This window comes from Centropristis striata, chromosome 20, assembly GCF_030273125.1.
Source record: "Centropristis striata isolate RG_2023a ecotype Rhode Island chromosome 20, C.striata_1.0, whole genome shotgun sequence".
Classification (NCBI taxonomy): domain Eukaryota; kingdom Metazoa; phylum Chordata; class Actinopteri; order Perciformes; family Serranidae; genus Centropristis; species Centropristis striata.
This window is the reverse complement of record NC_081536.1, coordinates 21,576,308-21,592,713: the sequence shown is the minus strand read 5'-3', so window position 1 is coordinate 21,592,713 and position 16,406 is coordinate 21,576,308. Positions and strand designations below refer to the sequence as shown.

Here is a 16,406-nt window from a genome sequence, read left to right as displayed (position 1 = left end):
GACAGCCGGTTCAGGTGAACGACAGCAAAAGATAACACTGAAAGGTTATGATGTTAACTATAATAATACAGCAGCCGAGAGCGGGAAGAGAAGCTTCAAGTTAAGAGCACAGCTTCCTAAAACAACAGTGCTCTCTTGTTTTCTTCTGGTTTTCTTGTGTTTGCAGATTTTGCCTGGCAGGCACTGACAAAACTAGCCTTTTAGTTAAACTGAAAAGCTAAATCCAACTCAATAGCCGTGTTTCCATTCAACTGTCAAAAAGATTTAACGCTAACTTCTGAAATGTCCCAAAACAGTATGCAAATTGAGTTTAATTCAGTGAACAGAGTAGAAGAAGTAGAGATTGCAAGCTGGAAACAAAGCTACAAGAGAAAAATGGAGAAAGATCTTCAAGAATTTGTTTCAAGTGGGCAAGTTTTAATTGATCTTTCACGTTAGTATCGGCCATGTTTTCTAAGAGCAGAGACGAAGACAAATTAATATAATACCTGAGAAGATACCGAAAAGGAAAGAGCTGATCAACCATGCAAGTTAAATGTTTGCTACGTCCGAACTGAATTAGCAAAGTTGTTTCCTTATCCCATTTCGGGCATCAACTAAACTTAAATCTCAAATTTCAAGCAAGCATAAAAACTTTTTATTTTACAATTAAGTAACTTTTGTGCATAAAAATATGTGAAGGGCAACATGGATATTTTGCCTTTAAGTCAGATAAAGAGCTTTTGCAGAGTTCACATCTTATCAGATTGATTTTACATTGAACTGGAAGAAGAAAATAACATTTTTTCACTTTTTGGCTTATAAAGGAGAAGAAAAAGAATGCATCCATATGTCAGCAGATCTCACCCAGGAAAGGAATATCTTTTTTCATCCCTCAAGCAGAGTTTAGAGACTTTAGACTTTCTTTATCTCCAATGCAAAGTAATCAAAAACACACTAGATACTCTTTATACTCTCCCCAATCATGTGCAGGCATTCTCCCACTAAAATTTGCATAAACGCAATTGGCCATATACAGGACTTGCTTACTTGAAAACCTGTAGAAAACAGAGTATATAAAGGCAGAATACCCAGGTATATATATATGCTCGTTATAAAATTGCATCTGTGCATTTGGATCTGAATCCACATTGCTATGTTTACAATCCAAAAAGTTGAAGCAATGTAATGTTATCTCATCGTTCCACTTCTGATTATGTGATGCAACGAGAAAGAGAGAGAGAGAGAGAGACAGAGACAGAGACAGAGAGAGAGAGAGAGAGAGAGAGAGAGAGAGAGAGAGAGAGAGACAGGTGTGGGTTGTGTTTCGGGTTTCAGTGGTGGACACGCTGTGCTTCATCAGCTAGATGACTAATCAGAGTGTGAGTGTGGTGGAGGAGCAGTGGAGGAACAAGAGAGCGAGAAACAGATTGAGAAGTTTGGATGGACAAAACCACAGCAGCCAACTCCTGTGTTGGTCACAAATACGGAACAGACCATTATAAACTGTGTCACAGAGTTCAGTCAACATGTGTCTACAACAATGATCCTGCACATTTATTGTCCATAAAACAGTTATGATGTCATGATCCTCTACTGGACGGTTTGTGGGTTTTTTCTTTTGTTCTTTTAGAGTCTAATAGTGAAACTGACAGGAAGTTCCCTTGAAAACGGAGAGTTTTCTTTGCAATAAGGTGCAATAAAATCACTGAAGGTCATCAAGTGCACAAAAACAAACAATGGCGATATTATATGCAGCGTTTGAACTTCAGGTTTTGGACTTGGCACCCTTCATCATGCAGACACAGGCAAACAATGGAGGTGAAGAACAGAAGGATAAGGATTATGTTCGAGGAAATATGATAAAAAGTCACGTGTCGTATTACGTAGAACATTAATGTCTTTTATACAATGACATGTCAAATACAGGGAAACTACATGATAAAGACAGTCACAAGCAAAAATGGCAAAACGTAATTCGTTTGAGCATGTCAAATGTAAATATATAAGCTTCTATGACAGCAAATTAAATAGATTTGTGTTGTGTGCAATTGTTCGAACAATAACAATAAATCTGAAGACTTCTCCTCTTGCTAGTGGAAACTTTAATGGCTGTTTTTCACTTTTCTGACATATTTTTGAGCCAGATAATTGTGAAATAATAGGTATTTTAACCAATAAAGAATATTAGTTGCAGTCCCAGGATAATAACATCATATAGCAAGAGTGTGTCAAACACTGATGTTTTAGGGTTCAAATTCAGGTTTAACTCATCTCCTCTTATTTATCTTCAGCATTAACATCAGCCACTGTATCTGCATGTTGTGCAACACCTGGTGGATTTAATTTATGCAACAAAAGCCACTGCAGCCTGTTGATTAATAAGAGTTTTTTTTTTTCATCAGTAGGAAGCACAGGCCTTCAGCACACAACAGAGGCTTGTTACACTGCGTCTCATTTCCATGATGTTTGCACACATTAAATAGATTTATTCTGAATGTGGCGTCGCTGCTTTGCTTTTGCTGCCGGTTTTATGTTCCTGACAGCCCCTGATACATAATGAATCTGCACACTTAAAATCTGATACAAGGTTTCTGTGTCCACCCGGAGTGAGTTATCAGAGCCGAGCACACGGCTGTCCTCTGACACAAAACACTTCCTTATCAGCAGCCTCCTGTTTCCTGTTCGCAGCAGATGACACCAGCCTGGCTCATCGCAGTTCAGACCTGCGACTGGCATCAATGCAACAGATAATCAGTGACCTGCAGGACCTGAATCAAAGCCGTTAATAAATCAAGGGAGCCTGCGGCACAGCCAGACATCTTTTTGGTTTGAAGTGTGTATTTGTGCTTTAGGGTTCAGCTTCATCCTGACACACACGCTCCACATTCTGCATGTGGGTGCAAAACCAGCAGCACACAGCACACCGAGGGAGCAGCTCTCCCTCAATATCTGACAATAACTTCATAATTAAAAAGCACTTCTGAACAAATAATAGGATGCCATTTTCAGCATTGCCTGAAGAAGATAGAGGGGATAACTCTCGTACTTGAGTATGGAGACTTCATTTTGATTTGAACTTAAATTCCAGTGTAGTTTAACAGATGGAGATAAAAACACCACCACGGTTATGGGTTTTAATCCCAACCTGGCCACCAATGCCATATATAAAGGTCTGATAATCCATTAGTAATATAAACCATGTTTTCTATTTTACAGCAAAACTAGCCTACTGTATCAAACCTTGCTAGCATGAATTAGTGAGTTTAATTTTATCCAAAATGTATTTAAACACAAAACACATTTAAATATGCAAGATTACTGTGAAAACTAATCTAAAACATAAACGACTGAACTTCTTGACGTTATCTTTACAGTATAATCTCAGTTGATTTAGTTTTACGATTGACCAGATCAAGTCTCTTTTCATCCTTTCAAAATAAAAGCGTCCGTTTTCAAAACAGGCTTCTGCATTGTACTGTATATATATCTTTTATTTGCCCATGTATGCATGCAGCAATTAATCGATTAATTGATCGTTAATGTTATAGATAATCGAGTTTCTTCCAAACGCCCTAGTGTGAATGCTCAAATGAACTCTTGTGTGGAACAAAGAACCGAACCAAGTTCAGATCACTGCAGGTGAGAACGCAGTCTGAACCAAAGGAAGGAAGTGAACCAATCCACACAGCATTCTGGGCTGAATTTGGAACAAGCTAGCAGGCTTGAAAATGGACAGACTTGGTCTAATGATGATGTAAGGATGTAAGGTCCTTATCGAAATATGATCAGACAATAACAGAACACAGTTGCTTGTGGCTACAAACAAAAACAACAATTTATTCTTATTATTTAGCTACAGAATGGCAGCTAATGGATTTAATCACACAGGGGATCAATGCTGCATAAAACTCAATACAACTATTTCGATTCATGTCACCACTGAATCATACCAAGTCCACCAGACTTTATATGTGAAAGACATTTTAGTGGAGGGAATCTATATGCTAAGATGCCAAACTTCATCAGGTACCAGCTCCTCAAATCTAAGTATTTGGTTTTTGTACTTGTCCATGATAATAAACTAAATACTTTTGGTTTTTAGACTTTTAGTCAGTCCAAACAACACATTTGAAGATGTCCCCTTAGGCTTTGGAAAAATGTTATGTGTATTTCATAGTGTTTAAAAAAATATATGTATATATATTCACAAGTTGTAGCCAAAGCTGCAAACTAGAACTCCCCTCCAAACAGCAGATGTTAATGTTAACCTTTCAAACCGGCTTCCTGTCGCAGTTTAACTTCCTTTTGTTGCTACACAGTCAGGTCAGCGGGATAAACTGCAGCACAGATGAAAAATGGCTCTGACATTTACAGTGCATTACAAACTTTGGTGCTGAGCGGGGAACATCTGAGCGCTGTGCCCAGATCCCTTCCTGCTGTCTGGAGCTGCCAAGTGAGTAGGTACATGTATTATTCATGCTAGCGAGGACAACAGCTTTCTCACAGTCTGAGTCCCCTTCCCGGTCTCGACCCAACAAGTCCCACGTCTGCCAGCATCACAGACAGACCAGGCTCCCGGCTGAGCCAAAAAAAACTCATGATTAAGAGGATGATGCAGTACTTTTACTGTTAGTTTCACTATCCGACAAATGTGCAGCGTTATCTTTTAGAGTCCTGCATCGTGGCACAGCTTCACTAACACGTTTTTCTAATTTAACTATCATTATCTCACGCTCTTATGCAAACTCTTTCCAGTGATCAACAGCTCTACAAGCACAGACTGCCATGCTCTCGTACAGCAGCCAAAATCTCACACCGTGGTGCACTAACAGGTATTGAAAAATAGTCCAACTGTCCAAGGCTCACAAGCTACTAGTAAGCTTTGGTTTGCTTACAGTAGAAAGAACATACTCATATTTTTTTTTTAAAAACTGGAACAAAGGGTCACAGATGTGGGAACAAATATTAGAGCCAGGTAAGGAAAGGTATGAGATGTTTTTCTATTCCAACTACACCTGAAATTACTGCTGCAGAAAAAGTGATTGAGCTTACATGGAATATTTGATACTGTCAATTTACTGTCCGGTTTGGCATGTTTCTACACATTTTAGTTGTTTGTTTCTAGAATCACCATCTTGTGCTTGGACAGTATGTCTCTGCAAACCATCCACATTGCATCTATTTCTATGAAGCTGTGACAGTAGACAACACTTCTAATATAGTGGATGTTGCTCCAAAGAAGCTACAAATTTTACCAAATTGAATGATTCACACACACATCTTCAACCCGGCAGCATTCAAGAGCAACCCAGCGACAGAGACTGACTGTAAAACGGGATGTTTATGTGATGTTTATAAGTGGGATAAAAAAAATGGACCCCGTTTTTTCTGATCCTCCATGAGGACACAGGCGTGTTTTTAACCCGGGCGTCAGGACACATCCTGCATGATTGAGCCCTTGACAGCAGAGACAGCTGCGAAGATGTGGGCAATGCTGCAAACTGACACTCATATGCACACCTCTGTCCCCTGGTACCAGTAAGGGGTTGAAGTTTCGGTACAGCTGCAAATTTTACATGATGATGACCAGATCACCCTCAAACCTAGGATCTAATTTAGTGCAAAAAAAACAACAGTTTTACTCTTTACAGAAAAGAAAATTATTGGGTTTTGATATAATAATATAGAACTATATGCCTTTCATCACATTTATTTGGTAGAAAAACAAAACAATAATACACACAGGGATTTATTGGAGCGTTCAAGGGAAAACATCCAAAAATGTTCCCATGTGAAAGAAACAGTTTTCTAAGAGGAGCTGCACAGTCACAGAGGCTCCTCACAGCGCTATGCTAATGAGCAGCTCTGAGGGAGACCCAATGTAACTGTGAGATGATTATGATAATCTCATATACTCCACCACAGAGCACACATACAACACACAAACACACTTTCATAAGCGCTGTATGCACCCTCAACTGTGTTACTAGGCAACTGGAACCCGTTAGCCCCCCCAAAGTAGCACACACACACACACACACACACACACACACACACACACACACACACACACACACACACACACACACACACACACACACACACACACACACACACACACACACACACACACACACACACACACACACACACACACACACACACACACACACACACACACACACACACACACACACACACACACACACACACACACACACACACACACACACACACACACACACAGATTTAAACACACACAGATTTAAACAACTGCTCATCAGGTGGTGTACGCATGAAACACATGCAGATTGTATGTAGATGTCGTCAGCCTCTGAGTACACACAGGAGGCTCACACTATGTCTGTCACACGCACATAAGAATCAATTAACATAAATAAATAGTGCAGTGGTTGGCCAAATGGCCCTCCTTCTGCTCCCGCTTGTCTTGCAGGTCCATCTGTACTGTTTGTGGTCTTCTTGCTGTTGTAATAGTCGCATGTGAGTGATAAATACAGGACTTAAATGGTTAAGCTGCATGTTTTACGAGCCATGTGGAAATGCTAGTTTAATATGTGTTCAGGACGGATTTATAACCTGCATAACAAAGTAAATCAGCTACATTTCAAATAAAATAACAGCAATCTTAACTGCATTATACAATACACATGTTTGCAATACACACTGCTTTGACAAAAAAGACACAGACACAGGCCTTTTGAAAATTCATCCACCAGCATCCAATAGTGACCTTACTTTAAAATCCATCTTACAGAGGCGATTCTTGGAGATAAGCTCCTCATACTGACCTTATGGACATCAACAAACAGTTACGCATTGTCTAGTGGCGGGGACAGGTGAGTGGGTGTAAGACTTTTGTTGGTTCGCGTCTCATTGAGGGCAGTAAGGTTGCAGCGGGGTTAATCTACCTGACATGCAGGCCAGAGCTAATTTCTTCACAGACGATGCCTCCTAGTCCAGTTTAATATATGTTCAGGACAGTTTTATTACCTGGATAACAAAGTAAGAACAGCTAAATTTCAAATAAAAAACAGCAATCTCAATGGCATTATCAATACCCAGGTTTTTGCAATTGCAAGCTTTCACCAACCCTTTTTTTGCAGCGTTTTTGATTGCACACTAAATGTTCTGCTTAACCCTGCAACATCCCTGCTACAACAGTAAACAGATAGCTCAGGCTAGCCATTAAACAGCAGCACAGCTGTGTGAACAGAAAATCTGCTAAGTGCTACAGGCTTTTCCTCTCCATTTTTGTTCAATTATAAAAACACAAAGTTCCCAAAATGTCATTAATGAATTTGTCCTCTTAAGCACGCTCAGCCCTCAAACGGTTCACCCCGCACGTTAATGGAGACACGTGACTGCATTAACACAGCGGACCTGAACCGAGACAAGTGGTACACAGAGAAACATTCAGCCGGCATGTTACTGATAATTACAGCCTGGACCCCCGCTGTACATCCTGTAGCTCCCCAAACACATGAGGGAGGGTAAACATGAGAAGGTTACATGCACAGTTCCGTAATTACACCAGTGTGACACATGATACTATGCAGATTATCATAATGGGGCTGTGCCGAGCCAATGAGGGAGGAGTGTCGTCTAGGAAACATATCAGAAGACAACAGTGTGCTACAGACAGAACACAATCATTAAAAAGAGGAACTCATTAATCAGTTTATAGTCACGAGGAGAGCTGCTTTGCATGAGAAAACAGTTGGATAACATCTTCTGTGGCTTTGAAGGAGTCTAACATTACGCTTTCAATGCTTTTGCACAGTGCATTGTGGGAAAGGGGCCGGGTTTGCTATGTGTTCTACTGTCTGTATTTACATAAAATCTAATACACCTCTACTTTATGCAAAAGATGCTGTGCAGCTGTTGAGCAACCTGTTAAGTAGGTGATGCAGTTCTAAAACTAAAACAAGGTTCAGCAGCAGGAATGTCGATTTATTTTAGGGATGCACAATATATTGGTGCAGACAAATTATTGGCCAATAATGAGAAGTTTATAAAATATATTCTATATTATTCTGTTAATGGCATTATATCTGATAATTTATTGTCTGATAATAAAAAGACAAATTGTTTTTATTGACTTGTGCAGCATCTACACACCCCGATACAGTAGGTGGCGCTGGCAAGTCAGCAGTATTGAGTACTTTGACATGTCTGATTATGTCAAAGTATTTTATATGAATTCTGATGCAAAATGAGATAAAAAAGCTAAAGTATGTTTATGAATTTCTTTCACATAAAGAAGAATAGTCAGAACTTTTCTTTGTTTTGTTAACAATATTGATGTCTGTTTTATTTGTTTACGTCACAGCTATGGAATATGCCCTCTACATCTTAGCCTTTTTTACCTTAAGGTGTGCATAAACTATAGGTTATGAACTTTACTGTTGGTTATATTATCAGTTTCGGCCATAAGAATAAGCCATTTATCTGTTATCGTTCAAATTTTTCATCTGAAGTGGAAATCAGCATGATCGTTCCAGCACTCTAAACTGCCTTAACTACATTTGTCACTGATGTTTTCTTAGTTCTGAAAATGCATCACTACTCTACACATCAGAAAAAGATATTTAATGAGCTAAAATCGTGCTTTGTGATAAAATTCAAACAGAGCAGCCACATGTAGGCAGGTTGCTCTCTCTCTGCAGCAGGTGGACACACACACACACACACACACACACACACACACACACACACACACACACACACACACACACACACACCTCTCCCTCCCTCTCTCTCTCTCCCTCAGTCTTATCTCATTCAGGCCAGTGTAAGAGGAGGCTGCAGAGTGTGTGTACTACAGAGGAGAGCTCCAGCACTCGGTGCATTAGGCTGATTGCTCTGGCTGCTCTGATAATGTACAGCTCGCTGGCATGGACCAAACTGAGGACGAAGCCGGGAGTGCGCTGACAGTGTGTATTTATAGCCGTGCCGTCATCAGAAAACCCCTAACTCACCCCACCAACAGAGGCTGTGGCTCCCGCCCTCAGGGAAACCCCTAGCAACAAGGAACTCCAACGAGCCACCTGCGGTTTATTTTGGGCGGCTGCAGACAGGCCTGCGACCGTTTCAGGCTCGCTGCTGCGTTTCTCTGCGGAACATGATGTGTTAAGGGGGTTGTGTGTGTGTGTGTGTGTGTGTGTGTGTGTGTGTGTGGGGTGTGAGGAGAGTGGCAGAACAGAGTGGGCATGCACTTTAACAATATGTGTAGTGCATACGGAGGTGTGTGTCTGTGTGGTTTGTGTCTAATTGTGCACACTCCCACAAGTAGGCCATTAAATTTTGCCTGATCCGAGCTCGGCTAAGCAGCAGTGACACACTGCCTTGATAAAAAAAGGACACAGGCCTTTTGAAAATTCATCCGCCAGCATCAAATAGTGACCTTCCATCCTACTGAGAAGATTCTTGGAGATAAGCACCTAATGCTGACCTTATGGACATCAACAAACAGTTACGCATTGTCTGGTGGCGTGGACAGGTGAGTGGGTGTAAGAGTTTTGTTGGTTCGCGTCTCATTTAGGGCAGTAAGGTTGCAGCGGGGTTAATCTGTCTGACATGCAGGCCAGAGCAAAATTCTTTGCAGACGATGGCTCCCAGTCCAAGCACTGATGAGTTGAACAGCTGTTCAGTCGGTGGTGGGCGAGAGAGAGAGATGGAGGGTGGGGGAATCAATCAAAGAAAGAGAAAGTAGGAGACAGAGAAGGCAAAAGGGAATGTTTGATAGCATCTTTGGACTTATGTCGGTACCTGTTGCACCTTTACTGTAAGTTTATCTCTTGATTCATTGAGATTTTAGTCTGATATTATTTTTAAAAAATGTCTAATAACCACTCCCCCCATGGTATTACAGTAGTGCAAGCTAAGTATGGAAAAGCCACAGTGTGCCCACAGCTCTGCCTACCCTAAAAACAACTTTCACTTTGAATTTGTCTGTGTTTGTGTGTGTGTTGCGGTTGGGAAGGACATGGGTGATCTCCTATAGTCACAATGCACATCAATAATTGTCAGAAAAAGCGTTTGCAGGTTCATGTTTTCAGAAAAAACTTGCTTTTTTACCTGCTGCACTGAATGTTATAGCTCATAATTAGCTTTCCTCTGCACAATAAAAGTATTTCACTGCATGTCCTTGTAGCCCTATCGTCAAAATAATAACTCACGTGTGACTCTGAGACAAGTTGAGGTCAATCTGAACAGTGACTTGCTCCCTGAAGTACAGCTGCAGTACAGAGGGACGTGTTGCTGTCTCAGTGCTCATTAAACACGAGCAGCAGCAGTGGACCTATTCCAGCCTGGTTCTTAACAACCTTACAGTGTGAAACGTGCCATTCGCACCAACGCGAGCTGTGAGCAAATCTGCATCTCTGAGGACTTTTCCACAACGCAAGGCTGAGATGTTGTGCTGATGTATCATCAAGTAGGGAAGGTGAGGGAGGCGAACAAAGAAGAAAAGTGAGTCATATCCTCAGTTCTCCTCCTCCTCCTCCTTGTGAGAGCTCAGGAGCTTAAAGATGTCTACCAGGCAGACATCTTGTAAACAAAAACGTATCGCTTTTACATGAAAAATAACATAAAATGAGTATAGATATAATAACCTGATGATGATATCAGTTTTTACCACAGACACTATGTCACATAGCAAATGTCATGTATTTAAAGGTATATTATTCAGGATTTTCCTTAAAAAAAAGTCTATAGGCTCTTACAAAACTAATCCTTCTAAATCATCACTAACTAGAAGAGTGCCTGGCATCTGCCTATATTTTCTCTTTTATTTATTATTTGTTGTGTTCAGGGAATTTCTGGGTGTCAGCCTTCGGACATGAAGCCACAGCAATGGTGGACACAGCACCAAAAACACAAAAAAGTGAGGCAAAATGGCAAGGGGAGGAAGCTTGTTCCTAAATGAGAGTGAATTTGGGGTCTGGATGGTATAAGCAACACATTCTGCATAGTATGACTTTTTAAGGTTGTTAGATTTCTGAGGTCAGATGGACTATACCAGATAAAAATGTATAAGAGCTCATTCTGAGCCCTGTACAAGTGGAGAAAGCAAAGATTCAGAATACTTACAATGCGAGCACATCTCCAGGGGGAAACTGGCTTCATTTCCCTGAAGAAAGACAGAAACAGAAGTATAAGTGAATGTTCTAACTAAAGTCGTTGCAAAAGTACAGGAACAAGTTATATGCAGGATATTTGATGAGCTCATTTGCAAAAACAGATAAAAGGCATTTTTAATTAATAAATCGACACCATTTTGTCCCATTTTTTCCACCTGATCGCATAACAAAAAACATGATACAGCAAAAAAAAATGTAATATTTGATGTCTTAACAAAACAACCCAACAGCCATTTGAGTGATATACCCAGAAGGGCACAAACAAGAAAACATGACTTAGGAAAATTAATAAAAATGGAGATATCTCTTTGTGCAATTTGGTTTCAGTACAGATCCATTTGATAAGATTGCAGTGATCAAAATCTTTCTACAATTGTTTCTGCCCATTGTGAGATTGCTAATCAGATACAACACAACATGGTCTAAAGAGGCATATATGTGAGTTTTGTCAATGTGAATAAACCACAAACAAGCCAACTGACGCTCTCATAAAACTGCATTTTATTCGACTATATCAATAAGAATCACAACTTTTTTACTTCTTTACACTGCAAAAAACGTCAAGCTCTCTTGACTCTCTCGTCAAACACCTTCATATGAGTCAAAAATTGCAACTGTTCAAACAAGTACAACATTTTCTACAGAACTCGCAGTTGTTTCCTTGTTGGTCAAACGAACAATGGCACCTACTGGGAAAGGTGACAGACGATAGGTCCTGGTGATTGGTGGTGAGTGAACCCAGCGTTCATTTTCATACCACAGATTTCCTCAACAACAGGAATGATGCAGACAATAGAAAGCATTCAGCCGTGTTCTGTACTTTTAGAGCTGTAATAATGTCTGTGGAGGCTGGCTGTGGATATTATAAAACCTCCTGACACAAAGAAGAAGGTTACATCCTTCCAAGGACTGACAATCTAACGGAGTCAATTGTGTAGGATTGTAACCTCAGCCAATAGGTTTGGTATTGTGCATTCCTGTCTGGTTATCTCTGCTGGTGTGACAGGAAAGTGCAATCTGGCGTTAAAGAAACACTTTTTGCTGAGTCATGCACTGAGACTTCTGACGTTGTGTGAGAATGCTTTTATCAAAAACCTTTCAGCGTGAGGCTTCCCTGCTTTTCAAACTAAAACATCTTCACTGTCTACTAACTGTGTATGTGAATTCTTCACAGTCTGAATGCAGACGTGTCCTTCAAGTACTGCAGCACCTTACAACACAGGCAACAACTTTATGTTCAGATAATACAGTCCTATTTTACTGTAACTGTTACAGTTTTGAAGAAATACCTGAAAGTACTTTTGCATATTTTAATGGGCACTCAAATTGATATTAGTGTAAAAAATTGCATATTTTATGATTAATATGATTGAAACTAACATGTACTGAATGTAATATGGCATTTCTTCTGTACCTGATTACCTATAAAATAAATCCTAAATTAAGTTTACTTAGTGCTTTAAAAAGTAAGAACAGACATACACAGATACAGATGCAGATGAATCAGTCAGTATGACTCTAACTTGTGCTTTATTTGAAGGTTGATAAATCTGATGTTTACTGAGTCTGGGTTGATGTTTTCATGTGGATGAGGAGGCAACTGCAGATGCATTTTGACAAGTACAAGCCACTTAAAACAGTTTCTTTGAACATTTTCAAAGTGATGTTTCTCAATCCCCTTGAGGCAGTTTCCCATTTTCGTGTGCATCCTTCTTTGAATCACGCAGCATGCAATGCACAGTTTCAAACCTTTCAGCATAACCAAAGGCTCTTTAAATGAACCGTACTATCCAGAGACACTGCATGGTGGTCTGTGTGTGTGTGTGTGTGTGTGTGGTATTGGCTCATGTTCAGCAGTCACATCCGCATCCCATCCCATCCAACACTGCAGTGTCCACTGAGCCTCATTCTGATTGCTGGCAGAGTGAGGCTGAACGCTCACATGGGAGCCAGTGAGGAGTCCCTGATGCAAAGAGGTGGGGCGACAGGATGGATGGATGGAGAGAGAGAGAGAGAGACAGAGAGACAGAGAGAGAGAGAGAGAGAGAGAGAGAGAGAGAGAGAGAGAGATACTTGATAAAGAATCGAGGAAGGTTTGCATGCTGTGGGAAGACTAACTCCATTCAAGTGTCACAGTGCACCATTTCGGCTGTGGAGCGTATAGCCTTGACCGTCTCTCCGAGAGAGAGAGAGAGAGAGAGAGAGAGAGAGAGATATGCCGGAACTGTCCTGCAGCACCATCGAGGAACAACAAACTGAGCCCGGTTTAAGCACCCAGAGACGGACTACACACAGGAAGCCAGCTACTGACTGACTGACATTTTGCAGCTTTTAATGAGGAAGATTTAAGCTCTTTTCGAGCACTTTTAAAAAGGTACCTAAACCAAAAAGTCTCTTGAAGCCTTTATCATCTCAATTGTTACTAGATTTCTGCAATTGCATTTAAAGTTTACAGAATGAATTAACAGCAATCAATCTATACTGACACTTTACCAGCTGTTCATATTAATTTGATTGTATGTTTTGAACATGATTACATAGTGAGTAATTACATGAGTGATTGGGAAGCTAAAACCAGGTTATGTTGAAAATCTGTCGTATATCTGATTTCAAGGCTATACCAAACCTTGAAAACAAAACTTCCAAGACTTTGTACAAACCCTGAAACTTGTGAATCTGAATTAGGGGGGGGAATCTGTCTTTAGCGTCTTTGTTAAGACCTATATTCTCAAATGGTATACAAGGAAACACATAAGTAAGGAAGTATTCACATTCATCTCAGGAATGCTCGGAGCGGTTTATTTCAAATTTGGAAGACAAAAACTGGGCCATTTGAACTTATATTGTTCAGAAAACACTCAAAGAATGTTGTTTGTGGTGAGATGGGCTGTGGCATTCCATAGCAGAGAGTTGATGGTATGCTGCAGCCGCAAATAATTCCCACATTACGATCTTTACAAATTCCTGTAGTTCAAAAACCAGAGAAGGTAAATTATGTAAAAAGTGAATTGAGTCTTGACTGGTTTGTCACAGTGTGAATGCAATTAAGACAACTTGTCGCCTTGATTAGAACCAAAGGAACCTGCATGAGAGGACCTAAAGACCATTAGTAATGCATTATGTCATGTAAGAAGTGCTACTTTTGTCTTTTGCTTGCAGTGACACATAAATACACTATACACACTGAACTGGTCGGTGCCAGTTATGTCATCTCCTGGCTTATCGCTGTGCTGCCGTACAACAGCAGACTTACCTCAGAGAGGCTGGGGTATTTTAAGAGCAGCGAGGAGAAAGAGGTGACACAGGATTAGCCAGGAGAGAGACTTAGCATTTGACACCCTGTCAGGAGAGCGGAGTCAGCCGCTGCTGCAGTGATCACTGGCTGACATGTACATGGTTTTTCTTCTGTGGAACAACGAGTCGACTGTGGGCACTGCCAGTCGAATGGATTGAATTCCAGTGTAGCTCGGTGTGTAGCGCATGACTCCAGCATTACTGGGGCTGAGTGTCCCGTTGCCTGTGTGGCTCTGTGGGTAATAGTGACAATGTGATACTTTATTGATCTCTGTAGGGAAAAGTCCTTCTGTTTGCTCTGCTACACAGAGCGACTACAGAGCAGCATTATACGAGCTGTAGACACAGTGTTTGCTAAAGGACACTACACCAGGATTCTGGATTCCAGGCCTTGAACCAGTGTCCTTACGCTCAAGGACAGGCTCTCAATGCACCCTCACTGTGCTACATGAGACTCGAGTTGTTGTTCACACCTTTATTTTGGTTCTCTAGGTCAGAGCTAAAGAAAAAATAATGATTCATTGTTGCCTTTTAGAGCCTGACCATTAAGGACCCATAGTGACTTTTTGCACATGATCTGTGTTACATGAGCAGTGCACTTAATTATGCTTGAAGACTTTATTTTATCTTCGCTGGCAGCCACATATAGGTCATGCAGAAATAGTAGGTAATGACATAAGTCCAGACAGACTGCACCTTAACTTCAGCTGTCAGAAAATATGTCAAACAGCTAGAAGTGTTGAAATGCCTTGATAAGCAGAAACATTTAGGAAAATCAGTTTTATTTCTCATTTCAGGAAGATTATGGATGCTCCTGGTCCCCTTCATCATGAAACTTGGAAGGGTGTGGGTCAAAGAGGAGCCTTTTCAATTATGGAGCAGATCCAGATGAAGGGGTAGATACACAAATTAATTCCCTGCAGGGTGGAGCATTTACGCTGCATTCATGTGGTGTCAGAATAGTCAGAAATAGTAGTTTCCCTATCATATTTTATGGCTCATCTGATCTGTTTCCTTTGTTCTTCTTTGCCATGAATTACTGGAAACAGCTATCAACATGTTGTTTAAACACTTTGTGCAATGAAATACAAATTCACCAGAATAAAAACAAAATAGGACATGGAAGCTTAGGAAAAGGGACCATTTGAGGAGTATGTGAATGCTTTCCAAAAAGAGTTCAAGGATTTCAAATTCAAATTCAAAGTGTTTCCTTCAACAAAACCTGGTGCAACAGACAAATAATATAAACCAGAGTTCATTTAAACTACAACAAACACAGCTTCACGTGTCCAGTTATTAAATATGAGACAAAACATGCTCCGCAACTGCAACATGACATGTCTAACACAAAGAAAGTTTTCAGACCAGATGAAACAGATCCAAGTGGCGAAACATGTCAGTGTCCCCAAAGCTTTGTAAGCTAGTGTAAGACCACGAGTGGACATCAGCAGGTAGTGCTGAGGGGATTACAAGTGCTTTCTTCTGTAGTTGACAAGTCAGTGGGTGGTCTGAAGGACAAATGTATTTGTCACTATTGGCAAAAGTCAACTTAAGTGATTCAAAGGGCTGGACGGAATCTTCTATCATGACATAGGTCATTTCATATCTTGTTAACAATATGAGTGGTATGTGATTGTTATTATCAATTTAGATACATACATTTGGTATTATATCACTCTATTGTAAGGCGATAAATTATATTAAATTATCATCTAGCCCCAGCTAATAATGGAGTAACTCCAATAAGATTAAAAAAAAAACAGGTTTTGAAGAGTTTCTGTCCAACAACTCAGAAGGATGCGCAACCAAAAAATAATTCAATTCATAAACAAAGTGAGTGTTGGGCTTTCAGCTGCTTCCCTGTTTTCCTCTGTGGTTGAAGTGCTGCTGTAGGGCCCCTGGAGGTAAAGAGACTTACAGCAAAGCAGATTTGGTGTTGAGGATTACAGGTTTACTAACTAAGGCCTG

At 40.4% G+C, this 16,406-nt stretch overlaps 1 protein-coding gene across 1 annotated transcript in view; it reads right to left on the bottom strand.

Annotated features, from left to right (window-relative positions):
* LOC131993130 (calcineurin subunit B type 1) overlaps positions 1-16,406 on the bottom strand; it is a 35,278-nt gene that overhangs the window by 10,685 nt on the left and 8,187 nt on the right. The window contains exon 2 of the mRNA XM_059358876.1: positions 11,095-11,134. Within this exon, the coding sequence (XP_059214859.1) occupies positions 11,095-11,134 (40 nt within the window). The remainder of the gene's footprint in view (positions 1-11,094; positions 11,135-16,406) is intronic.